The 27858-nt window shown below is 35.7% G+C and overlaps 3 protein-coding genes across 3 annotated transcripts in view; 2 read left to right on the top strand and 1 right to left on the bottom strand.

Moving 5' to 3' along the window:
• Nucleotides 1–5052, top strand: part of LOC131154936 (pentatricopeptide repeat-containing protein At4g38150) — a 28694-nt gene extending 23642 nt beyond the window's left edge. The window contains exon 3 of the transcript XR_009136704.1: nucleotides 5037–5052. The gene's annotated coding sequence lies outside the window, so the exon portion shown is untranslated. The remainder of the gene's footprint in view (nucleotides 1–5036) is intronic.
• LOC131154935 (pentatricopeptide repeat-containing protein MRL1, chloroplastic) overlaps nucleotides 1–7872 on the bottom strand; it is a 29222-nt gene extending 21350 nt beyond the window's left edge. Inside the window, exons 1-9 of the mRNA XM_058107778.1 lie at nucleotides 7490–7872; nucleotides 5116–5887; nucleotides 4729–4960; nucleotides 4384–4447; nucleotides 4145–4289; nucleotides 3941–4056; nucleotides 2411–2539; nucleotides 2075–2248; nucleotides 1770–1934 (exon numbers count right to left, since the gene is read on the bottom strand). Coding sequence (XP_057963761.1) covers nucleotides 1770–1934; nucleotides 2075–2248; nucleotides 2411–2539; nucleotides 3941–4056; nucleotides 4145–4289; nucleotides 4384–4447; nucleotides 4729–4960; nucleotides 5116–5887; nucleotides 7490–7801 — 2109 coding nt within the window. The 5' untranslated portion in view covers nucleotides 7802–7872. The remainder of the gene's footprint in view (nucleotides 1–1769; nucleotides 1935–2074; nucleotides 2249–2410; nucleotides 2540–3940; nucleotides 4057–4144; nucleotides 4290–4383; nucleotides 4448–4728; nucleotides 4961–5115; nucleotides 5888–7489) is intronic.
• Nucleotides 7873–9141: 1269 nt separating this feature from the next.
• Nucleotides 9142–10991, top strand: LOC131155530 (HVA22-like protein i). The gene is made up of 6 exons (XM_058108746.1): nucleotides 9142–9204; nucleotides 9822–9917; nucleotides 10011–10109; nucleotides 10196–10252; nucleotides 10350–10413; nucleotides 10518–10991. The coding sequence occupies exons 2-6, from the start codon at nucleotides 9886–9888 to the stop codon at nucleotides 10752–10754; spliced, it is 489 nt and encodes a 162-aa protein (XP_057964729.1). The 5' UTR covers nucleotides 9142–9204; nucleotides 9822–9885; the 3' UTR covers nucleotides 10755–10991.
• Nucleotides 10992–27858: the final 16867 nt, after the last annotated feature.

The following is a 27858-nucleotide window of genomic DNA, read 5'->3' as shown; positions in this document are numbered from 1 at the left end:
AAAACTCATACTTGGGACCTGGTTGACCTGCCTCCTAAAAAGACTATAGTTGGGAACAAATGGGTGTATGAACGGAAAACGAACTCCGACGGTTCTGAAGTAAGATATAAAGCTCATTTAGTGGCAAAGGGCTTTACTCAGGAATATGACATTGATTATGAGGAGACATTTTCCCCTGTTGCTCGTATTACCTTCGTTCGCTCGCTTTTGGCTATTGCCTCTGCTCGCCAATGGCCTTTATTTCAGATGGATGTCAAGAATGCCTTCGTACATGGTGATTTGGCTAAGGAGGTATATATGCAGCCCCCTTCGGGATATCCTCATCCTTTTGGTAAGGTATGTCGTCTCCGTCGTGCTTTATATGGGCTTAAGCAAGCTCCCCGTGCTTGGTTTGCCAAGTTCAACTCCACTATTGCACAGCTTGGGTTTGCCTCTAGCCCTTTTTACCCGTCACATAGCTACTGACATCACTATTTTACTACTTTAAGTTGATGATATGATCATCTATTTTACTACTTTAAGTTGATGATATGATCATTACTGGTGATGATACTTCTGGTATTCATAAGCTTAAGCAATTTCTGTGTCAGCAGTTTGAGATGAAAGACCTCGGTTCTCTTCGCTACTTCCTCGGCTTAGAAGTGTCTCCTACCTCTGATGGCTACTCTTTGACTCAAGCTAAATATACTTCTAATCTTCTGACACGTGCCGGTATCAAAGATTGTAAGATCACCGATAGTCCACTGGAGCCCAACATCAAACTCCGTCCTACTGATGGGGAGCTTCTTCCTGATGCCACTCGTTACCGACAACTAGTTGGGAGCTTGATTTATCTCACTGTCACTAGACCAGACATTGCCTATGCAGTGCACCTTGTTAGCCAGTTTATGTCGGCTCCTTGTTTCGTTCACTATGCAGTTGTTCTTCACATCTTACGATATGTGAAGGGAACCCTATTTCATGGGCTTTTCTTTTCCTCTCACTCATCCTTGACGTTGCAGGTTTATTCAGATGCTGATTGGGCAGGGGACCCCACTGATCGTCGGTCTACCACTGGTTTTCTTTTTCTATTTGGTGATTCTCTTATCTCTTGGCAAAGCAAAAAACAGACTGTTGTTGCTCACTCTAGTACTGAGGCTGAGTGTCGGGCTCTTGCTGATACAACTTCTGAGCTTCTTTGGCTTCGTTGGCTTCTCCACGATATGGGTGTTCCTCAGCCCTCGCGCACTCCACTTTACTGTGACAATCATGGTGCTATCCAGATCGCTTACAACGATGTTTTTCATGAACGCACCAAACACATCAAGATCGATTGTCATTTCGTGCGTCATCATCTTCAGGAAGGGACACTTTGCCTCCTGTCAGTTCCTTCGACTGATCAATTGGCTGATATCTTCACAAAGGCTCATCCACCTGGTCGCCATCGTACTTTAGTATGCAAACTCTAGTTGACATCTTCAATACCACCTTGAGTTTGAGGGGGGATGTTAGTATACTTCCTAAGTTACCCTTGTACCCTTGTATATTTCCTAAGTTACCCTTGTATACCCTGCCTCCTTTAGCTATAAAGCCTTGTACGGTGTTAATAAGAAATACTAAGAGTTTCTCTTTTAACAAGGCAGAACCACGAGCCCTCCCATTTCTTCCCTTTTTGTATGAATTCTAAATCATCTGAATATAACCAACCGAAGCTAGTCTTTTAGTCACGAGTCCAGAAAAATATGGTGTACTTTTATAGCCAGTCAAAGACCGAAAGTTAAAAGATATACCTCATCTAGGACCACGCCTTTCCTTGTCATGTCATCGTAAACATTGCATGCAAAGTCCCAATCACCAGTCTGACTGCAACTATTGACAGCAATAGTGTAAACTTCTGGAGTGCCCTTGATTTTGTATTGATGAATCATCTTGTATACTTCTCGTGCCCGATCAACCTATAACAATCCACAAAACCATGTTTATTGAAACTAAATACCAACAGGAAAATATGGAAACAGATATAGGAAACCAAATGCATAAATCAAAAGGGAAATTAACAAAGTTGACATATCAGAAAAAGGGAGAGAAATCTCACTTGACCAGCATTCGAGCAAGCCTTTATCAAAGCACCAACAGTTATATGATCGGGTTCTATCGGCTGTGTCTCGGCCCTCATTTCTGCCAACACATCAAAAGCACGATCAACTGCTCCTGATTGACCACATGCAGTGATAAGTGCATTGAAGACAACCCGGTCTGGCTTCACTTTCTACTGCATATAACATCCAATTAGCATGAAGATTTATTTGATGACTCAATGCAGAACTAAGCAAGAATAGTGACATCCTAGTTTTCTAGCATCAAGCACTAGAAATAATAAGTTGACTTATAATTGTAGAAAGGACTGAGAAATCTACTGCTAGGATCATACCTTAGACGTCATTATTCCATAAGCACCAAATGCCTTTGGGACTTGCCCAGCTCTGGCACAACCATCTATAAGCGCTCCATACGTATGAACATTAGGTTCCACTCCAGCATTGACCATTTCATGAAATGCCTAGAAAGACATCATCAAAGTAATCAAAGAATAAGGGAAACTCCTAATAAAATATAGAAAATTTCACTTTTCAAAGAAAACTCAAAAATAGAGAATAAACTTGGCTATCAAAGGTGCTGAAACATGAAACACAAATATAGTCAAATATATGTTAATCAGATAGGAATTGACTTTGTGAGAAGAATTTTTTACAGATAAGGATTTTGCGGAGAGCATGGCCTTCAAAAGGCCCAAATGGACTTCAGCGATGGACTAATAGAAAAACCTAACTATAGGCTAAAGTCCAGGTTCCCATGTAGTCAGCAGGACAGGTCTCTGCACTTCCTCATCATCCTCTTGATTCATTTACTTCTTTCAATCAATAAATTCTATCACAATGAATACACAGGCAGTGTTACTCCTCTTGCAAGTTGCAGCATATATATCGACATAGATAGCAACAAAGTTACAAGAAGAAATGGTTCAGTTAAACTAGAAAAGAAGAAAAAGGACTTCATTGGAAAAAAAAAATGTAAGGGAGATAGAGAGAGAGAGAGAAAGAATAGTTAAATTATGGGAACCACTTGACTGAAGAGTTTATAAAGAAAAGGAAGTAGTTGGGGGGTGGGGAAGGCAAAATTAGAAAGGGGGAGGAGAAGCGGGAAGGAGTGGAGGAAGGCAGGAAAGTAAATGTTCATTCTTTGTACTTATTTTTACCCCTTCAATCTCTGGAGCAAGTCAGTCGAGTAGAATTAAAATGGGACATTATCTACTTAATTTTTTTGTAGTAAACAAACAACTTTGTTCTAGGGTCTATGGTTCTTTTATGGGTAAATTGTACCAATATTCCCCAAACTATGACCCTTGTCTCATACTCTCCCCAAACTTCAATTCGTCTCACCATCAGTCGCAAATTTCCAAAATGGAATCAATTTTTTTGTCCCATCATTAGTCTGAATTGGGGATTTTGGATGGAACTCCATGCTGGAACCCCTTTATTCAACTAAATTGCAGTAGTGGTCCCCAAGCTATTGACTAACTTTCATATTCATCTCCAAACAGCTAACTAAAAAATATACAACACAAACAACATTGCCGGATGAGGAAAATGGCCACCCCTGACTTTATGTACTGTCAAGGAGAAGAAGGATAATAAAGAATATGTTGCATATTAATTACTGAAAAAAAGAACTGCACGAGAATACTGAAAAAAGGGCCTAAAAGCAAGGGAGAGAACAATAGCCAAAAGCCTCAAGTGTTGATTGTAATCAACAGTTGGAACCACGGTATTCCTCCACTATAAGTAAGGGGTTTTCTAATAAAAATAGGAGGTGCCACCCTCTTTTACACAAAAAAAAAACAAAAAAAACAAAAAATGATTGTAATCAACAACATAAGATGCCAAGAGGAAAGAGGTCATACTTCAAACATTGCATCAACCTTTCCACATTTAGCGCAAGTTGATATTAGAGTTGTGTAAAGTTTGCAATCAGCTTTAAATCCAGTCTCCTTAACAAGTCGCAAAACCTGAAAAGCTCCTATGTACAAAAGGAAATCATAAGGAATTTGAAATAATGGAGATTCTGGCAAGGAATCCATGGATAAACTGAATAAACAGTAATGAACCTTCAGAATCTTGAGAACTGGCACACACAGACATAAGCATATTGAATGTACTCAAGGTAGGATTTGGGATTAGCTTCATGAAACGAAAAGCTTCTTTACCAGCCTTTTGACTTTTGCAAGTTTTGAAAAACCTTGCATGATAAACCTAAATTAGAGAATTTGATATATTAGCAATAGGGTAACTTAAAAAATTAGCAAGTACAAAACATTGAGTGAAAGTCGAGGGAATACAGCCTTACCTTATTCATGTCTAACAAACCTATTCTTTCCAGATGTTCAAGCAATTCCACACACTCAATTAACCTAATAAACCCAAGATTCATTCAAAAAGAAGCTCGAGAAAAAGCATCAAATCAAATGCATATTTTCACAAATCAAGCATCAAAGAAAACTCATAGCAACCGTATATTGTCACAATATTACAATTTCAGTGCCACAAAATATTTTTTTAAAAAAATAAAATTGCTTCAACTTTTACCCTTTTCAAGTTTTGACCTTGTAAAGCAATAGTTCTCCTGTGGAAATCTGTATAAAATCAACAACCAAACATTGATTTAAGTGTAAATGTAAAAGATGAAAGTTACCTCCCATCTCTCAGCATACGATTGTAATCACTGAATTTCTCTGAAGGAAGATGTTTGTTTTTGACATGTAAATCATTTGCCTTAAAGAGCTCAGGCAAATTTTCAGGGTTGTTGCTAGGAAAAATTTTCCTGCCCCTGTCTCCTGGAAATTGACCAGATTTTCCTAAATATTTTCTTTTGCAGGAAGAGTCTTCTTTGTAAGATGCACGAGGCATCGTTTCTCTAATGTAATCTGAATGAACAAAGATCCTTTATATAAAATTAGTACAACGAAAACTCAAATTATGGGACTCATTGATGTAATGCAGGGCAAAGCAGGACAAAGGAAAAGTCAATGGTATGCTGCAACATAAATGGAAAGTGAGATCAGACAGCCAATCACATAACCTGTGGTGTGAAGATATTCTCCTGCTGATAATTCTGCTCCTTTTACAGTGAAATTCCTTGATGAAGAAAATCTATGGCCATCCATAGGAGAGGCGTGGGAGGATACTGCTCTCAGGACATTTGATTCTGCTGTAAGTTTGGTAGCAGACAGATTTTCCACATAAAATGTGTGAAGCTCTTCTCTAACAAGTTTCCTGGATATGTCACTATGGGTGACAACTCCACCAACTTCCCCTAGTTCATAATTGTGTATTTTATGTCTACTCACTTCTGCTGCTGCATTATTTACAGGGGCCAGAGAAACACTACATATAGCTTTAACTGTAGCAGTAGACAACTCAGCGATACCCTCAATTTCTTTTCGTTGTCGTTCCTGTTGCATCTCAAAAATTTCCTCTACAAACATAAGAGGTTGCACACCAGAATAAGAAAGAAGAATATGTGAAGGAGATGGGATGTTCGCTTCAAATTCCTTTATGGATTCAGAATCACTATCACTGGTGACAAGAACATCAGAACTAGGTGGCTCCAAAGCCTTAGTGGGTGTAAATTCTTCATGTGTAAAAGCAGTTTCCAGAACTTGCTGCAGTGCATTTTCATCTTCAGATGGATAATTATCTTGTACAATGTCATCCACAAAAGATTTTCTTTCTTCAGCAGAGGCCTTCCTAAGAAAGTCTCCATAACCCATAATCCAATTCTCAATAAACTTTCTTGAGATTAAGATTCCATTGCCCTCTTGGAATAATGCAAGAGTAGGTTGACCTGACTCCTACAAGATCAGCAAATACAGTTGGGTCTTGCATCATGTGAACCCAATTTAAACCAATCTCAACTGCAATTAACCATGCCGATTCAAGAATTTTTCAAATCGAAAAGAAAACTAAACTATAACTCTCTTTTTGGCCAAAATAAGTGGAAAATTTTGAAAATTAGGGTTTTTCTTTTTCTCTTTTGGTGGTACTAAAGAAAAGATTACCTCAACTGCTCCATTTATTTGCATTAGGCACAATTTTTCACGCCAGAAAAGGCAATGAAAATGCAATCTTTTGTGTCCTTTCTTAGCAGCCACAGAAAAGCAAAAGTAAATCTAGGCGACAAACTTATTCAAATACATAAATTTTTTAGTATGAGATGAAGTTTGGAACCAATAAATCAACTAAATATTTTTTAAAAATAAAGGAAATTAATGAATTAAGTTTAAAATAATTAGGAAACAATGATAAGTAGCCAGATTAGACATGAAATTAGGAAGGTTGGAAAACTATCACCATCTCAATTGATTAGCTAACCCAGATTACTATTAAGGAAAATCATCACTATCATTCCATCTAAGTTTACAAACTTTTCCTTCCTTGCATGCAATGAATGCGCGACCTGATAAAAATGGGAATAAATTTTGGAACACCTAAGATTGCATCCAAAGTCCAAACACCTGATGTCCAGCCTTGCGAATTGGCCATTTTTTCTTGCTTTATTTTACAAACGCTTGAAAATATTAAATGTATTTCCCCATCTCAATAGAAAAAATATGTAAAAGATGCAACATATTTTCACGAAGAAAATTTCAAAACTATATAAGAAGCTATAAACCTAGGTTTTTTTAATTCATCTCAAAATTCAAGATTTGAGTAGTGTACCACTACCACATGATGATTTGAAATTAAGAACTACATTTTGCATCCATAGATCCCATATGTTCCAGGGATCCCATGACACTAAAATAGTAAATGCAGTTCTTAACGCCTTCTAATTAATACCAAATGACCATAAGAATTAACACGACACTAATAAATTCACGAGAGTCATTTCATTTTGAGACTAACAGAGCAAATAATGAGCTATGTTAGTCATCAGTATAGACTTTAAGTAGTTGGTTCAAGTTTTTCATTTGCAAGGCATTGCTCTTTCATAATTCAAACCACAAACTGCTGCTCCTATATACAGTAATAAAATACAGAGGCATAAAGCATGACAATTTCACTCCGTGGTCTCCTTCAACACACAAATTATCAGCATAGCGCTATTTTTATGAACTAAAAAGTGCTTCTAGAACATAAATACGAACTGAATTTTTCCACAAGTTTTTCCTTTGCATGACAGTGCTCTTTCATAATTCAAACCTCCAAATGCACGTTCTATAATCCCAAAACACAGAGGCGAACACGTATTAATTTAAACGTTTCGTGCATCAAAACATAAGTAATCATCAAAACGCTAATTTTATCAACAAAAACAGTGCACTTCCAACGTGCAAATCCATTTCCACACTAAAAAGCCACAAATTCAACTACTCTACCCCTCCGAACTCCATTCACAAACTGAATTTCAATTTTCAACAGAAATTCTAAAAGAGACGCTGGTCCGAATTTACCTCTTTTGCGGTCTTCTTTCTCGTACAGTAATTCACATAGAAAACAACGAGGGCGGAAAACACAGTGGCCGCGGCGACCATTACGAGGAAAGGATCCGAATCCATTGAAGCTCTCATGTAAAAACGAGAGGTTTGAATGTGAAACCCCGATTTGTTACGCTTCCTCGGAGAGCGAAGACCTGGAGGCCTCAGATTGTGGCCGGAGCCAAGAAATTGTCTTCGAATGGATCGAAGCGAAGGCGGAGATATTGAAGTGCAAGAAACCAGCGAGAAAGCTTGAGATTTCGCAGCGAGCAGAGAGTTCAGGTCCATTGAAGAGAGAGAGAGAGAGAGAGAGAGAGAGAGAGAATCAGTGACTGTGTGAGGATAGAAGACGGAGGAGAGGTTGTGAAGTGACGATGGCTCAGTGGCTACTTCGCTCATCCATTTGGCGCCGACGTGGCAGCTGTTACGGTACTTCCCATACCGTTAATTAGTTAAAAATCAAATGAGAGAAAATTAAATGCATCTCACGCATTTTACAAATTTTACACCGCACTAATCGTATTAGGTCACGTCAGAAAAATGCACGTATATTTAGTTTTTTCATTGTTTTTTCTCTTGGCACGTTATATTTTACATGCTTAAGATTTTGACATTTAATAATATATTTATTGCCTAAGACGATCTTACGTCATTTAATTCTTATTAATACTACAATGTTATCAGAATATATTAGATTTGAATTTACGAAATAAACTAATTTAAAGTTTAATTCAAGATAACTAAGAACGTAATAGTAAGGAAACATTTTAAATATTTCAAACTTTTTATTTGCTTTAAAACTATAACATTTCAAGTCTAAATTCATTACTTATTATCATCTTTTATAAATATTACAGCCTATTTAAATTGAGTCGAGGTATAACGGACTAATTCTTATTTTAAACAAATTTTTACCTCGTAATTTGATTTCTTGAATACTCTTTTTTCAGTAACGTAATATAATTTTACATGTGAAAAGTAAATTATGAATTATCATTAGAGTATATTTGGTGTTTATTGTGTATGATTACATATTTTGAATCATCTTAATTTATTATTCGGGATTGTTGATTATTTTGTTGATTTTTTTTTTTATGACATAGCATGATCTTTATTTACATCATGTTGCATTGGTTGCTTGCAAGAAATACTTGAATATAATATATAAATTATTTTTTCTTATAAATAATAATAAATCTTCCTGTAATATAATAGTATATAAAATATGGATATATACTTTTAAAAATAAATAAATAATTTTTAATAATACACAATTCTCGTGCATATAAAATAATTATTTCTTGATTCGATTATCTAATGTAAGTTGATAGTTAATTAATAATTTGATTAATCGTGATTCAGTTCGATTATCAAATCAGTTCGGGTGGTAATTTAAAAAACCGGTAATCAAAAGCTTTAAAAAAATAAATTAAACTAGAACGGAATAAAAAACTGAAATATCAGTTTGGTTTGATTCGGTTCTTGGTCCGGTTTGTTTTGTTCTCTCTCGCAAACGCAGTTTTCTTGTCGTTTTGGCATGTCGCTGCATCGCCTTCGACCATGCGACGCGACTGAAGGCTCTGTAAACCGTTTTTCCGCTTAAGGCCATTTTAAACCCCTTGCCCCCTTCCAATCTCTCTCTCTCTCTCTCTCTCTCTCTCTCTCTCTCGGTGGATACACGCATTCTGCAGGTATGGATTTTTTTCTCCATTTTCGATTTGTAGGAAGGTGACCAGTGACCACTGGTTTGGCTACCGTCGTGGTTTTCATTCATACTCTTGCTCGGTTTGGTTTTATTTGATTCTCTGTTATTTCTGTTTGGTTGCCGAGAAATTGCATTTAAAGAAGGGAAAGGTTTAGGAATCGGAGTGACTGAACTTTACGCCTAACTGACTCCAGTTGGTTAATTTGATCATTCTTGCTTATTAATTGAGGACCTGAGGTGGCTTAGTGGCCTGTTCTTGGGAAAAATCTTGAACAATTTCTCAGATACCAAAAAAGGTTGTTGTAATTAGGTCTACTTGCCTTGAATGTTTTCCAAATGTTATTTTCACAAAGAACGAAAATTCTAGTTGAGGACTGTTGCCTGTTATTTCCCACTTCTCTTGGAGTGTCATTAGTTGGAGGTTGATTAATTGAACTATGAATTCCTCCTTCTACGTTGATTTGGTTTTTCTACTTTATCTTTATAGAATCGTTAGTTATATTCAATTCATTTGATTGCAATATTCTTTGACTTTTGTCTCAATTGTTTCTGATTTTTCTTTTCCTTTTCCATTTTTTTCTGATTTCTGGTGAACTTTGCCAGACAAATTCAGCAAGGAAGCAGCAGTTTCTGTTTTCTATCCATTTGCACATGTTGGGGAATCAAAATGATGGGATCTTTTCTTTCAAGAGCCCTTGTGTATGCTGCTAGACAAAATCTTGTGTAATTTTCTTTTTGCTAATTCCCGCTGTTTGTTTGAGAAGAAAATTAAATTTGGGGATGCTTTTGTAGAATGGTTTTTGGTTATGCTTATCCTGCATATGACTGCTTCAAATCTGTGGAGAAGAACAAACCCAAGATTGAGCAACTCATATTTTGGTGCCAGTACTGGTATGCATTGTCACATTGTGTAGCATCATTTACAAGAAACACCTTAGTGGCTTAGTTTTAAAAGATCTCTCATTTGAATTTTGTAGGATTTTAGTTGCCATGCTTACGGTTTGCGAGAGAGTTGGGGATGCTTTTATCTCATGGTAGAGAATCTTACTTTGGCAATATTTTTCTTATTTCCCATGGAATACATGTCACTTAGATGTATGAATATTGTTTCCTTTTGTTTTTTCCTTGAAGGTTACCAATGTACAGCGAAGCAAAGGTGGCACTTCTTATATACCTTTGGCATCCTAAGACAAAAGTATGTATTTTACTTCTTGAACATGGATGAAAATATGCTTTTGGTTGTCTTAATGACTGGGTTCCTGTCATTTTAAACTCTTTTGACTTACATAAATGTTGCAGGGGACAATATATGTTTATAATTCTTTTTTTCGGCCGTTTTTGGCAAAGCATGAGAAAGAAATCGACCGTAACTTGTTGGAGATGAGGACTAGGGCTGGGGAGATTGCAATTGTGTATTGGCAAAAGACTGCAAGTTATGGCCAGGCAAGGTTTTTTGAGATTTTGCAGTATGTTTCTTCTCAATCTGCATTAAGGTCTTATGCTGCTCAAGAATCCATGGGCAAAGAAAAGAAGTAGATCATTTTTTTGTTGCATACCAGCTGGTAACCCTTTAATCAGGCGACTGAGGTGAGGAATTTTTCCTTCTCCTTGTGCCTTAATTTTTTGTTTTCTGTTTATGAAGAACTTGTGCATAATTGTTTCTAGTAATGACATGGGAGAGGTACATTGTAGAAATATGATGAACAAGAAATTTTGAATGTTTCCTTTTTTTCCCAAAAAGATTCTAGCCTTACATGAAACTTCTATCTGTTAGTCAGTTTGTAGCTAGCTAGCAAAACTTGTTTGAATTTTCACGAGTCAGATGTGTTGTTGCCATAAAACTCGGATCAGTATCTAAGTTAAGATTCTTATTTCATGAATATACAAGAAATTATGACCAAAAGTTAATCTATAAGGTAACCCAACCACGAAGTTTTGACCAACTTTTTTCTGTAGAAGCAAAAAATTTTGTTCTCACTCGAGTCATTTCTCAATATATCTCAAATATGTAAAGTGTATAGCAACTTGCAGCTTTATTTCTCAACCCAAAACATCATTAGAGAATCAATGGAATGGCAAAATTCTTCATTCCTTAATGTTAATGACAAAATCTTATGACAACTTGTTCCCAAAATCAGAAGCACTGTTAATCTTTTTGAAACATTAAAAAGTGATTACTATGTCAATTAATATCCTATATAAAAACTTCTTCTAAACAGTAACATTGTTAATCTGTATGACTTTATGTTATGACAAGAAGTGATCACAAGCTCATTTTATTTTCTCTTTACCAATATTTTACAGTTCATGATTTTTGCATTGCCAAATGATGCAACTTATTACTTAATTATCACACCAAATATTTTACATTGGTCATCGTGGCTGTACTATTTAGAACTGTGTCAGTACATTCATGCTGCCGTTGCCATTATAATAGGTTCTGTGTAGTATTATAATTTTAATTTTTCACATTAAAATTCAAACTTTAATATAAAATATTTTTACTAATGTTCATATAAAATTCAAAGTTTACTTTCGCGGTCAATGACAAACATGTCAAATTATGCTTCTGTATTTTTTTTTATTATCTGTTAATGGTAAATCATATTGATCAAAATGGATATGTACAATATACACTAGGTACCCAAGCAAGGGGAATTCAAGCTCCCAATCAATAGATCAAATCAAAACCAGACAATGGCTAGATACAGATCAACCTAGGCATACCCAGAAGCCAAGAGGCCAAAAGAAACAGAACAACTGAAAGCAAAAACGAGCAATTAAAAACTCAATCAAAGGAGTACAATCCAAATTTATCATAAAAAACTCTATAAGTGCGACTCTGAATCACCTTAAACAGCCCCTTTGGTTCAATTGATTTGCTTTTAAACTTCCTTTTGTTCTTGAAATGTCAGAGGAAGTACACAGTATCAGCTAAGCAAATCTTATTTTCAATAGATTTAATACTTGTGCCATTTGCCTCCTTATGCAACCACTTCAAAGCAGCTTTCAGGGATGACATAACTCTAGTGAACCCCATCCAGTGTCGGACAAGATCCCACACAATTATAGAAAATTTACATCTAAAAAAGATATGATCAATAATCTTAATATTAATTCTGCAAAATATACAGTTCTGGGCAACTCTTTCAACAAGCAATTTATCGCGCTTGTAAAAAGTTTCCCTTTTATTCCCAACCATAGTTAAATGATTATTTTAAAAAATCTAAAATATATGAAAAATAAATAATCTAATAATTCAGAAAAAAATACTTAAATTGCGCCTTTCCAAAACTCAATTTACAACCCAAGAGATATAGAAACGTACTTAATTCAGAATAATTACAAACCCCTACTCTAAACTATATTATCTCACCCCTTCCCAAAGCTCGCTAAGCCAGCTTTCCTGTAAGTCTTGAAAAGTTGAAATATTTGTTAGGGTGAGACACCTCTCAGTAAGATGGAATAGATTATTATCAATGTGCAGCTAACATGAGTTTTAGTGTAAGAAAAATACATTCATTAATTTAACTTTAAATAAAACTGCATTTATAAATTGTAATTCACACTTACATATCTCAATAATAACCTCATTTACAAAAACCTACAAATATGCATAGAAGAACTCCTCACTTGGACTAACGACATGTTTAACCCCCATGATGAGTTGTGCGGTTTGAAAACTGGACTTAGCCTTAGCTGGCCTACCACTAAGTTAAGTCAAAATACCTCATCTGTAAGTATGATTTGCCTACGCAACCTGGTCCAAACTTCAGGAGGGTACACAACCCTTTTCTAGCTAAATCGACTTTTCATTAACCAACACGTCCACAACAGTGTGGCTGCACTAAAAATTTCACTAGTTATGGTACCAAGCTTTCATCACACCTGATCCATCAGGGTTCTTAAACCATATATTGCAATTTACATAATAAAATAGATTAAATGATCTCATTTTTTTTCAACATATGATTCATAATAGCTTTTCCACAATTTTTCCGAAATCCTCGGGATAGGTATAAAACCGTCAAATTCACAATATGCACATTATTCTCAACCATCAAGAAATTAGTATAATATCACAACTTTCATCATATAATACCATATAAATTCCAACTAGTTTAATTATATAATAAAAGTAAATCATTCTCATGCCACACAATTTGAATGTTAATAATTATAATTTCATAAATTTCCTGAGAACTTCTTATAAATATAAATACGCAATAAATTTAAATAAAAACGCGAGTATGATCAATTTCAACTATTTAATTTAATTTCAGTATATTCCCAAAAATCTGATTTCATCAAATCCCCGCAGTTTAAATTAATTCAAATATATTCCCAAAAACCCGATTTGATCAAATCCCCACAGTTTAATTTAACTCAAATATATTCCCAAAAATCCGATTTGATCACATCCCCGCAGTTTAATTTAATCCAAACATTTGGAAATAATTAAAATAAAAATAATCAATTTAAATCAGGCATATTTTAAAATAAGTCTGACATAATATATTCTCCTCAACTTAACCTTGGAGTGGTACCTACGACGTTCAAACGATGAAATCTCTCCAGTTAAAATGTTGAGGAGCGGAGTTAGGACCCGAAAATGATGTTCGCTTTTTAATTTGGCTGAGAGATTGAAGAGAAATTAAGAGAGAGAGAGAGAGAGGGATAATATTACATTATTTAATTAATAATAATTATTAATTAATTAATTAATTTTTTTAAGAATCACTACAATATTTATTATATACAATTAACATGCAAATTAAATGACTAAATATATCTTTAAAATTAAATATAGCTTAAAATTTGACTCAGATCAATTGATTGGTCGTGTTGTGACTCGTTTTTTGAGTCTAGTTGAATCTTATATTTAATAGCATAGCAACTTGGATAAAATTTAAAAGATTGGTGAATTGGTTAGATCGAAGGTCAATCAATTAATATAAATTTGGGTGTTCTTTATCCATTTAGCACTCATATTTTACACCAATCACAAGCTAACATTCAACTTTATAATTTTAATTTATAAAGTATGAATTTTGAAATTTGAGTTTATGTTTTCTTCATCATTATGTTTGATAGGTTATTTGAATTTAAAAATATTAAATTATATTTTATTTATTTTATTATGTGTTTAGACATTAAATTTTTATGAAATTACATGAAACAAACATTTTGTAATACTATAACTATTAGGCACTTTTTTTATGATTTATTGTAATTCTTATTTTTTATATATTTTTCAAAAAAAATAAAAATAATACTAAAATTATTTAGTCAAGTTTATGTCACTCGATTGATCTAAAGTGAGGATTAGTAAACCGTTCAATTTGAGAATCGATTAGGTTTTCAATTCATTTATTTAGTTTTCAAGACATTACACTAACCAATTTTTTCAATTTAAGTTGATATCATTTTATATCTATATATATAGATATTTTTAAAATAATAATAAAATTATTTTTTTATATTTATGTCAATTGATTGATCCAAAGCGATTAGACTAGTAAACAATTCAAGAATTGGTTAAGTTTTCAATTCATTTATCTACTACTAATTTTTTTTTATTTAATTTGTTTAAGTCAATATCATTTTAAAATATTATTTTATTAAGAGTAAAATATTATTTTTTTCACATATACTTAACGATTGACTAATGGTCAACTGGCGGAAGGTTCATATTGTCAGATTTAAACTATAGGGAGTTTTCTGATAATTTTCAAAAATGCAGGGGGTGAAATGTCATATTAAAAAAAATTTAGGGAGTGTTGTTGGATTGTCTTATTTTATATAATTTTAAAAAACATAAGAGAGTTCAATGGTTGTGATGAAACCACAATTCACATTCTTGTTCTCAATTCAAATCATGGACATATTTACCCCTCTATTAAACTATTTGGGATCATATATTTCGAACCTTAAATTTAATATAATTTTATGTTACATATATGGGCGCATGGATATTGATATTTGGAAGAAATTTAATACAATATTATACTTTGTTTGGTACAAGTTTATATAAATCAAAATTCAAGTGTCAAAATTCATATTTTTAAAACAAGGTTTTTTTTTAAATAAATATATAACATAGTTATATAGAAAATAGTGAATTCAAATTTTAGAAAAAAGTTTACTATTTTTTTTTAAAGCACTTTGAATTTATATTTGTATGAATTTGAATAAATTTTAATATAATTTATGTAGATTTTGTGAATTTGGATTGCATTTTTTTTTCTTAAATGTGTACAAATCCAAATCTAAGCATCTTAAGTTCTTGTGTAACGTCCTTCAATTTCTTAACATAAAATATCACATAATAAATAAAATGGTCAACCCGAACCCGTGGGTAGCGGGGACACCTGTCAAACACAGCAAAAAACCTAGCAGCAGTAAACATAAAATCTCAAACATCCAATCATAAAACATAATACCAGAGCATTCTATACATCAATATACTATTTGTATATACAATCTCCAAAAAGTCAAAATAACACTAGGACTATACAACAAAAATCTCTGGTTCCTAGTTCAATGCTTACCCTTCTAGTAGAGAAGCTCCAATCACTCAATGGCAGCTTTGGCCCACCGATCTCACTGGATTTCCTAAAAATCATTTAATGTTCTGGGTGAGACACTTCTCAGTAAGGGAAAATAAACTAAATACAACTGTGTTGCAACATAAATATTTAAGGTACATATACGTATACATATGCAGTACATTTCATAATTCTGTAAACATCCATCATATCGTACTGGATAAACATATATTTTCACATCTGTTAATAAATCATAACATACATAAAATCATCTGTTATAACTGTAGTACTGAAAATAAACCAAGGATGAATAGTTAGCTGGTGTCATGTATTACCCCCCATGACGGGTTGTGCAGCCGAAGGCGGAACCTGACAATGGCTGGCCGACCACTGCCGAATCAAATATGTCTGTAAGTACGATGAGTCTGCCACACCCTAGTCCAGACTGTCAGGTGGACGTCCACACTCTACTAAAAGTCACATTGACTATCCATCTCCCATCTCCTCGTGGGATGGTTAGCACTAATCTGACGTAGATATCTGATCTACACATAAAGCTACAGTACTGAGCCCCTGAACTAAACTAAACTAACATCCTGGTGGTGATAACATATAATACATGCTCATATATATAATATCATTACGGTCTCGTGCCGAAAATATAGTAATTACGACCTCGTGCCGAAAACATAAATATATGGCATCGCGCCAATAACATAAATACGGCGTCGTGCCGATAACATAAATACATGGTCTCGCGCCAATAACATAAATATATGGCCTCGCGCCAATAACATAAATACGGCTTCATTCCGAAATTGTTTCAGATATATATATATTCTGAAAATACATCATTTATCATATAATCATCAAAACCATCACAACATAATTCATCTTTTCATAATACCTGAAAACATGTTTCATTCGTAAAATTTTTCAAATCATAATACATTCCACGTAAAACAATATTCATGCCACACGTGCTGTAAAAAAAAAAAAATCATACTTCATATTCTAAAATCGTGAATTCCTTACATTTCATACATACATATACATTTTAATCATCATAACAATATTTTCCCAATCGTACATTTCATTCGCAATACACAATATAACATATGCTTTTCTGAAAATAAATTTACTCATAATTAATAATAATTTGTATGGAAAATTGCTACTTTAATTTATTCCCTTACCTTACTACTGAAAAATTCGTTAGGACCCAAATCTTATGCCCTTGGCGCCCGAAATTTAACTCCTGCAATTTACATTTTCCCTAGATTAATTAATCTATTTCTTCAAAATAATACTCATCTAGCATTCTCTAGGCTCCATATACCTCAAATTAATATTTAAACTATTATTTAACATCCTCACTTAATTTTTCAAATTTTACCTGCGGGTCCCAAAATTACACCCGCAGCGCTCACCCGGATCCTAAATTCCAGAAATCCAACTTCAGTCCCAGATGCTTAATATTTTAGCATTTCTAAATTAATGCTAATTAATTAAAAATAAGCCCCTTAATAACCCCTGCACCCCAAATTTGAGGTTTTGGCCCGACACCCCCACGAGAATTTCGTCCCACTAGACTTGTAGAGAATCATCCCTAAATTCTCGTGGTCGTTCATCAATTGAGCTTATATTTTGCAAAAAATTAAAGAAAAAGGGAAAAATGACTTACCCCAGGGAATACACTTACGTCGCTCCTACCACCGATCCGCTCCGGTAGAAATGACGGCAGTGGCGAATGGAGTCCAATGGTATCTTCAGATTTTCAATCGGACGAAAATTCGTCACGAAATCAAGGAGAGAGAGAGAGAGAGAAAGAACGTGAGGAGAGAGAGAGAGAGAGAGAGAGAGAGAGAGAGTTGCAGAGAAAAAAAAAAGAAATGAAGAAGAAGAAAATACATGGGGGGGTGAATTCAAATTTAACATATATATATATATATTAATATAATAATAATAATAATAATTTATTTAATTAATATTAATAATATATTTTATTAATAAAAATAAAAATAAATTTTAATTATTATTTTTTTTATTTTTCTTTTAAATCCGATTATTTATTTATTTATTTATTTTTATTTTTTTTTGGAAATCAATCCACTAATCTTTTATATCTCTTTTTTGGGGTTTTTACATTCTCTTCTCCTTATAAAAATTTTGTCCTCGAAATTTGTCATTCCCCTGTTTCTTTTGAAACACTTCTAATTTTTTTTTATTAATTACCCTCACTTATGACGGAGGAATACCGTGGTTACAACGAGGGCTCTGAGAGATTACAACTATTCAAAATTCTCCCAAAACCATTCACGTTTCAAAACTAAAAACTCTATCCATCTTACGTTACACTATACAAATAAAAACTACAATACTATTCCATTCACTTGACTGGCTCAGCTCTAAACTCCACTGAATAAGTGTGGATATCTCTGACACATTTGATCCTCTAATTCTCATTAAGCCTCCTCAATGGCATGGTTGCGCCACAGAACTTTTACCAGTGGAATCTTCTTCGTGCATAGCTCCTGTTCCTTCCAGTCAAGAATCTGCACTGGCACTTCCTCATAACCTAAAGTATCGCCCAACTCCAGTGCTTCATATCTAATCACATGGGAGGGGTCTGGAACGTATTTCCTCAGCATAGAAACGTGGAATACGTCATGGATCCTAGATAGGACTGGTGGTAATGCCAAACGATAGGCAACTGGACCCACTCTCTCAAGAATCTCGAATGGTCCAATATACCTAGGGCTCAGCTTACCCTTTCTCCCGAACCTCATAACACCCTTCAACGGTGCCACCTTTAGGAACACGTGATCTTTTATGTCGAACTCCAATTCTCGCCGACGTATCAGCATAACTCTTCTGCCGGCTCTGCGCTGTCCTGATCCTGTCTCTGATGAGTCTGACTTTATCCTGAGTCTACTGTATCAGCTCTGGCCCCAATACCTGTCTCTCACCAACCTCATCCCAGTACAATGGGGATCGGCACCTCCTGCCATACGGTGCCTCATATGGTGTCATCCCAATGCTAGCCTGGTAGCTGTTATTATACGCAAACTCAACCAGTGGCAAATACTGCATCCAACGACCTCCAAAGTCCAGCACACATGCTCGCAGCATATCCTCCAGAATTTGTATCGTCCTCTCTATTTGTCCATCTGTCTGAGGATGAAAAGTTGTGCTGAACGACAACTGAGAACCCATGGCCCCTTGCAGACTCTTCCAAAAATGAGATGTGAATCGTGGGTCTCTATCTAAAACTATGGACACTGGGACGCTGTGGAGTCTAACTATCTCCTAGATGTATAACTTAGCCAATCTGTCCAAGGAGTAGCTAACTCTGATCATTAAAAAGTGGGTAGTCTTTGTCAATCGATCCACCACTACCCAAATAGCGTCCTTTTCATGCAATGCTGGCAGTAATCCTGAGACGAAATCCATCATTATATGCTCCCACTTCCATTCAGGAATGTGGAGTGGCTGCAACGATCCTGCCGACCTCTGCTGCTCAGCCTTCACTTGCTAGCACATCAAACACTGACCCACAAACTAAGTTATCTCCTTCTTTATGTTGCTCCACCAGAAGGACTCTCGGAAATCCCTATACATTTTAGTGCTACCTGGATGTACAGTATATAAGGACCGATGCGCTTCCTCTAGAATGACCCTCTTGATCTTATGATCGGCAGGGACGCATAACCTGGTACGGAACCTCGAGGCTCCATCATTTGAAATGCTGAACTCTAGTTCTTGACCATCCTGTACCTTTCCCATAAGCTTTACTAATTCTGTATCATTCCTCTGAGCTGCTTAATCATCTCCTGTAGAGTCGGCTGCAAAACCAAATCAGCAATGAACACCTAGGGATCGCCCTCTACCAGCTCCACGTCGAGCCTCTCCAAATCCATCTGAATCGGATGTTGAATCTCCACTGCAGATACAGATGAATCCACTAATTTCTGACTCAAAGCATCAGCAACCACATTAGCCTTTCCCAGATGGTAGCTGATAGTGCAGTCGTAATAATTTATTAGCTCCAGCCATCTCCTCTGCCTCATATCCAATTCCTTCTGCGTGAAGAAATACTTTAAATTCTTATGGTCAATAAATATCTCACACCTACCCCCATATAGATAATGCCTCCAAATCTTCAGCGCGTAAACAACCGCCGCCAACTCTAGATCGTGGGTAGGGTAGTTCTTCTCATATTCTTTCAACTGTCGTGAAGCATAGGCTATTACTCTCCCCCGTTGCATCAATACACATCCGAGCCCTTTATGGGATGCATCACTATAAATTACGAACCCCTCTTCTCCTGAAGGTATCATCAACACAAGCGCAGTGATGAGTCGCTGCTTCAACTCCTGGAAGCTTTGTTCACATTCATCAGACCGCTCAAACTTCACTCCCTTCTTGGTCAATCGAGTAAGTGGACCTGACAATCTAGAGAAACCCTCAACAAACCTGCAGTAGTACCCAGCCAATCCCAGGAAACTCCTGATCTCGTGCACGTTCTTTGGTCGTACCCAATCTACTACCGCCTCAATCTTACTCGGATCAACAGAAATACCACCCTTGGATGTAACGTGTCCAAGGAAAGTAACCTGTTCCAACCAAAACTCACACTTCTTGAGCTTCGCATATAGCTTCTTCTCTCACAACACCTACAACACTATATTCAAATGCTCCTCATGCTCCTCTGGACTCTTCGAATACACCAGTATATCATCAATAAATACTACCACAAACTGATCCAAGTACTGGTGAAAAACCCTGTTCATGAGATCTATGAACACTGCAAGAGCATTCGTCAATCCAAACGGCATAACTAGAAATTCATAGTGACCATACCGTGTTCTGAATGCTGTCTTCAGAACATCTTCCGCCCTGACTTTCGCCTGATGGTACCCAGAGCGTAAATCTATCTTCGAAAAGATTTTTGTCCCCTGTAACTGGTCAAACAAATCATCAATACGCGAGAGCGGGTATTTATTCTTGATAGTTACTTTATTTATTTCTCGATAGTCGATGCACAATCTCATCGAGCCATCCTTCTTCCTCACAAAAAAAATCAGTGCTCCCCAGGGTGACACACTGGGCCGAATGAAGCCCTTATCTAACAACTCCTACAACTGTTCTTTCAATTCTTTCAACTCTGCCAGTTCCATTCTATACGGCGCCTTCAAAATCGGCGCTGTCCCCAGAACCAGATCAATAACGAACTCTACCTCATGATCAGGAGGTAATCCCGACAAATCCTCGGGAAATACATCAGGAAAATCCCTCACCACTGGGATATCCTCCACCCTCAGTTCCCTTTCTGATATAGCCTTCACATAGGCTAAATATCCCTGACAGCCTTCTAATAGCCATCTATGCGCCTGAATAACAAATAATAACTGAGGTGGGGTGCGCACACATGATCCCACGAATCTGTACTCCTATCCCTCTCGAGGTCGGAACACTACCACTCTCTGATGGCAATCAATGCTAGCATAGTGGGAAGCTAGCCAATCCATGCCCAAGATTACCTCAAACTTATGCATGTCTAAAACCACCATATTAGCTAACAAAGACCTCCCTTGAATATCCACTCGACAGTTCCTGAGTACCTTTCTACATACCCCTACGGTCCCAGTTGGCGTAGCAACAGACAAACTAATTTCTAACTGCTGAGGCTCAAACCCACACAATTTAACATAATCCCGGGCGATAAATGAATGTGTCGCCCTAGAATCAAATAAAACAGTAGCTTTAAATGACAGTATTGAAACAGTACCTGTCACCGCATCTCCTGCCGCCTCAGCATCTCCTGGCATCAAAGCGAAAAATCTGGCTGGGGCTATATTCCTCTGCTGGCCTCCTCATGGCGCCTGATAACCTCCTCGGGCAGGTCTAAAAGCAGTACCTGTTTGTGTCGGACACTCCCTCATCATATGTCCTGACTCCCCACACCTGTAGTAGAGACCTCGCCCAGCACGGCACTCTTTCAGGTGTCTCTTTCCACAAGATGGGCAAGCTGGAGATGGCTGCACACCCTAGAAACCACGATTCTCGGTCTTCTGTCTCTGGTCCCTATAATAGCCACCTCTCTTCCATGCGGCACGGCCGACTCCCTGCTGGAAACCAGAAGGTGTAAACCTTTTCTTCTGCCTCTGCTCCTCAGCCTCCAACCGATCACCAATTTCTGCTATAGTGGCTCAGTCAACTAGCTCGGTGAAGTCTTGCAACTTCAAAATCGATACCTGCTTATAAATTTCTATCCTTAAGCCTCTTTCAAACTATCATACCTTCTTTGCCTCATCTGGAATAATGTACGGGGTGAAACGAGATAGCTCGATGAACCTCGCCATATACTGCTCACTGATAGCTGTCCCTGCTTCAGATTCAGGAACTCTTCAATTTTAGCCTCCCTAGAAGAGGCTGGAAAATACCTGTCGAAAAATGTTTCTTTAAACCGTTCTCACGTAATCTCTACGGGTACAATCCTCTGCTGCTCTATTACTCTCACCGCCAACCACCACCTTTCGGCCTTTCCAGTCAATTTATATGTGGCAAATAGTACCCTCTGTTCTTCAGAACACTGCAGCACTGCAAATATTTTCTCCATCTCCTGCACCAAATTTTCAGCGACTGCAGGATCCGTTCCCCCTGAGAAATCTGGAGAATTCATCTTTATGAACTTCTCTATCGAGCTACCGTGGCATGTCGATGGACCACCTTGTTCCTTTAAACTTCTAGCAATCTCTGCCATCACTTGCTGTGCTACGCTGCGTAAAACGGCATCTGAATCACTACCCACAGCGCCCGAGGGTCCAGCACCCTCACTCCCACTGGCGTGGGCACTATTGCCACCAAGGTCCATCCTGAAAAACATGTAACTTAACTCAAAACCTCATTCTCTATACATATCACTCAGCTCATATAGTATATTTTCCTAATTAACTCGTTACTCTTGATCTTAATTAAAGGTTCAATCCTGCAACCTAGATACCCGACCCGACGATAGTTTACAATAAATTTCCTAAAGTTGTCACCTCAGGAAAATCACACAAACCACCACTGAAGTCCTGCATCTAGACTACAAAACTAAACCTCAAATTCCCTTATCTTATACTCTAGTATTTTTACTGCTGCGCTTTAGAGTCTACAGAACCTAGTATCCTAGGTTCTGATACTAAATGTAACGTCCCTCAATTTCTTAACATAAAATATCACATAATAAATAAAATGATCAACCCAAACCCGTGGGTAGTGAGGACACCTGTCAAACACAGCGGAAAACCTAGCAACAGTAAACATAAAATCTCAAACATCCAATCATAAAACATAATACCAGAGCATTCTATACATCAATATACTATTTGTATGTACAATCTCCAAAAAGTCAAAATAACACTAGGACTATACAACAAAAATCTTCTGGTCCTAGTTCAATGCTTACCCTTCTAGTAGGGAAGCTCCAATCACTCAATGGCGGCTCTGGCTCGCCGATCTCACTGGATTTCCTAAAATTCATTTAATGTTCGGGGGTGAAACACTTCTCAGTAAGGAAAAATAAACTAAATACAGCTGTGTTGCAACATAAATATTTAAGGTACATATACGTATACATATGCAGTACATTTCATAATTCTGTAAACATCCATCATATCGTATTGGATAAACATATATTTTCACATTTGTTAATAAATCATAACATACATAAAATCATTTGTTATAACTGTAGTACTGAAAATAAACTCAGGATGAATAGCTAGCTGATATCATGTATTACCCCCCATAACGGGTTGTGCAGCCCGAAGGCGGGACCCGACAATGGCTGGCCGACCACTGCCGAATCAAATATGTCTGTAAGTACGATGAGCCCGCCACACCCTATTCCGGACTGCGAGGTGGATGTCCACACTCTACTGAAAGCCACATAGACTATCCATCTCCCATCCCCTCGTGGGATGGTTAGCATTAATCTAACGTAGATATCTGATCTACACATAAAGCTACGGTACCGAGCCCCTGAACTAAACTAAACTAACATCCAGGTGGTGATAACATATAAATCACGCTCATATATATATATATAATATCATTACGACCTCGTGCTGAAAATATAGTAATTACGGCCTCATGCCGAAAACATAAATATATGGCCTCGCGCCAATAACATAAATACGGCCTCGTGCCGATAACATAAATACGGCCTTGTGCCGATAACATAAATACATGGCCTCGTGCCAATAACATAAATATATGGCCTCGCGCCAATAACATAAATACGGCCTTGTGCCGAAATTGTTTTAGATATATATATTCTAAAAATACATCATTTATCATATAATCGTCAAAACCATCACAACATAATTCATTTCTTCATAATACCTGAAAACATGTTTCGTTCGTAAAATTTTTCAAATCATAATACATTCCACGTAAAACAATATTCATGCCACACATGTGCTGTAAAAAAAAAAAAAACCATACTTCATATTCTAAAATCGTGAATTCCTTACATCTCATACATACATATACATTTTAATCATCATAACAGTATTTTCTCAATCATACATTTCATTCGTAATACACAATATAATATATGCTTTTCTGAAAAGAAATTTACTCATAATCAATAATAATTTGTATGAAAAATTACTGCTTTAATTTATTCCCTTACCTAGCTACTGAAAAATTCGTTAGGACCCAAATCTTATGCCCTTGGTGCTCGAAATTTAACTCCTACAATTTACATTTTTCCTAGATTAATTAATCTATTTCTCCAAAATAATACTCATCTAGCCTTCCCTAGGCTTCATATACCTCAAATTAATATTTAAATTATTATTTAACATCCCCACTTAATTTTCTAAATTTTGCATGCGGGTCCCAAAATTACACCCTCAGCGCTCACCCGGGTCCTAAATTTCAGAAATCCTACTTCAGTCACAGATGCTTAATATTTTAGCATTTCTAAATTAATGCTAATTAATTAAAAATAAGCCCCTTAATAACCCCTGCACCCCAAATTTGGGGTTTTGGCCCAACACCCCCACGAGAATTTTGTCCCACTAGACTTGTAGAGAATCATCCCTAGATTCTCGTGGCGGTGTCCATTCGTCAATTGGACTTATATTTTGCAAGAAATTAAAGAAAAAGGAAAAAATGACTTACCCTAGGGAATACACTTACGCCACTCCTACCACCGATCTGCTCCAGTAGAAATGACGGCAACGGCGAATGGAGTCCAGTGATATTTTCGGATTTTCGATCGAGTAAAAATTCGTCACGAAATCGAGGAGAGAGGGAGAGAGAACGTGAGGAGAGAGAGAGAGAGAGTTCAGAGAGTTGCAGAGAAAAGAAAAGAAAAGAAAAAAAGAAGAAGAAAATACCGGGGGGGGGGCGTGAATTCAAATTAAGAATCCACCTGAAGCTTCAAAGAAGCTTAAGGTGGTTTAACATATATATATATTAATATAATAATAATAATAATTTATTTAATTAATATTAATAATATATTTTATTAATAAAAATAAAAATAAATTTTAATTATTATTATTTTTTCTTTTTCTTTTAAATTAGATTAATTAATTAATTAATTAATTATTATTATTATTTTTTTTTTTTTGGAAATCAATCTACTAATCTTTTATATCTCTCTTTTGGGGTTTTTACATCTTATCTCTAAATATTTCTGTTGTGGGATAAAATCAGTGATGACCAATATGACTGCTCCCAGATCTTCGATGACCTGAAAAGGATAGAAACAAAAAGGCTTGGAGGACTCGGGGTGTAATCCGAGGGATCACTCTAATGCCTAAATAAGAGGAATATTCTAGAGAGCCTGAATGTAATAGTAGAATGGATTGTATGACTTATCTTGGCCTCTTTCCCGCATCCCTTCTTATAGGGACTGGAGTTGACCCTTGGGTTAATCCATCTTTATTGCACGGGGGCGTGAATCGCTCCTAGGTCATAAAGTATTTGCATGCATCACTCGACTATTTAAGTCGCTGACGTGGATCTCTCCTTCTCTTTATTGGCTTGGAGTTGATTGCTCTCGCCAGAAGATTTGACTTAGGGGGTGCGGGTCAGGTGTTGACTCGCTCTTATTGGCCGGTTTATTTTGGGCATATCAATTTCTAACATTATTTTTCTTCAAAGGTAGCCTTTTATTTCAACCGAAAGATAAACTTTACATAGCCTTTTATCGCATATTTTCTTTTATTTATTCTCGAGATTCATTGAGATGATTTATTATAGTGAATCACTAAAATGTCTCTTAAAAGACAAAAATTAAGATTCATCATGAGTTTATAAGGTCACTAATTGACATGATGAGCAAGCAAAACATGGGCTCTATTAGACAAGAAATTATTAAGTTAGACAGGCTAAACAAACTCTATTTTAAGATTAGGTCAATATATTTCATCATATCCTAAAATTTTGTATGATTTTAATGTATTTGGATTTAGTGGTTTTAGACAAAATTTAATATATTTTTGTATAATACTTTTTCCAAATGCACATAAAATCAAATCCAAGACATCTCCCAAATATAGAGTAATGTTGCATTTGCAAGCATGAATTTTGGACCTTGGTTTTGAATTTGGGTGGATTTGGATAAATTGTATTATTTCAATATAATTTTGTATTTCATCTTATCCAAATTTAAAGGCTATCCAAACATAGGGTAAGTGATTTTTGGGAAAGTTTAAATTAAATAATTAATTTTTAATTGAAAAATTGGAGATTTGATCGGTTGTCTATTGGGATGGGTAAGAAAAAATTAAAAATCCTAACCAAACAGCCAGCAAAATCAAACCAAATCGAATAAAAAAATTGGTTTGTTACTTTTTTTTATTTGATTTTGGTTAGTTACTTTTTTTATTTGGTTTTGGTTCAAAATTTTCAATTTTTTCAATAATTGATTAAGTTTCGGTCCAACTCATTCAATGACCACAGTTAATCGTACTCATATACTATTAATATGCATAAAATTATATACAGCAACAACAACAATAAGTCTCGTGAATTGTAGTTGATTAGTTTCGGAAAGGTAGATATAGTTGTGGTATCTTTGGGAATTTTGGGAGGAACTCGTGGTAGAGTTAGAAGGAGTGAACATCATGGTGATGCATCAATATAGGGAAGGGATTAGTGCGGCTAATTTTCTTACTAAAGAAGGAGAAATGAGAAACAATATAATTTAAGAAGAACAACACCTTCTACACGTTATCTAAAATGTATTCTTCAGATGGATAGGCGGGGTATCGTTTCCATTCGTCGTTAGTTCAACTATAGAATTTCATTTGGTATATTTTTGTTTTGAGTTTGGTTGTGTTTATGTTTTTATCTTCTTTGTTAGTTATGTTTAGTTTTGTTGTCCTAATTTGATTGGTTGCTGGTGTTGGCTTGGAAGGGTTTTTCTATACTCTCCCTTTTGTTTTATCTTGTAACCACGGTATTCCTCCGCCAAAAGTGAGGGTATATTTAATAAATAAATGGAGGTGACGCCCTCTTTTAGTAATAAAAAAAAAAAAAAAAAAGTCTTAAGTTCCATTATGTGAGATTGATTACAAGAATCCTTTTTTGCCAATTCATTTGTTTGAGAATATTTTCCTCTATTAGATTAAGGACTATTAAATTCTTCCTCGTTATTTCATTTTAAATTATTGTAGACCTATTCCTATCTCTTTTATACCAAAATCACTAACTAATTGGCTCTTCCTCACCGGTGTTCTACTAGGCATATGTTTCAAATATCCAAACCATCTAAATTATCTCTCCCTTATCTTGTCTTCAACTAGTGTTATACCTAAATTATTAAATATATACTCATTTTTAACTTTATCTTTTAATGTTATACCACCCATATATCTTAATATTCACATTTTAGTAAGTTTACTTTTTATACATGTTGTTTCTTAATTATCCAATATTTTGAAATATAAAGTGTAGTTAATCTTATAGTTATCTTATAAATTTTTTTTTTAATTTTAAAGATATTTTACAATCACACAACACACCTAATGCACTCCTCCATTTTACCCAATCTATTTTAATTATATGCACAACATCGTCTTTAA

Source organism: Malania oleifera, chromosome 5 (assembly GCF_029873635.1).
Source record: "Malania oleifera isolate guangnan ecotype guangnan chromosome 5, ASM2987363v1, whole genome shotgun sequence".
NCBI classification, from domain to species: Eukaryota; Viridiplantae; Streptophyta; class Magnoliopsida; order Santalales; family Ximeniaceae; genus Malania; species Malania oleifera.
The sequence above is the reverse complement of the archived record's forward strand: the minus strand, read 5'-3'. Positions and strand labels throughout refer to the sequence as shown.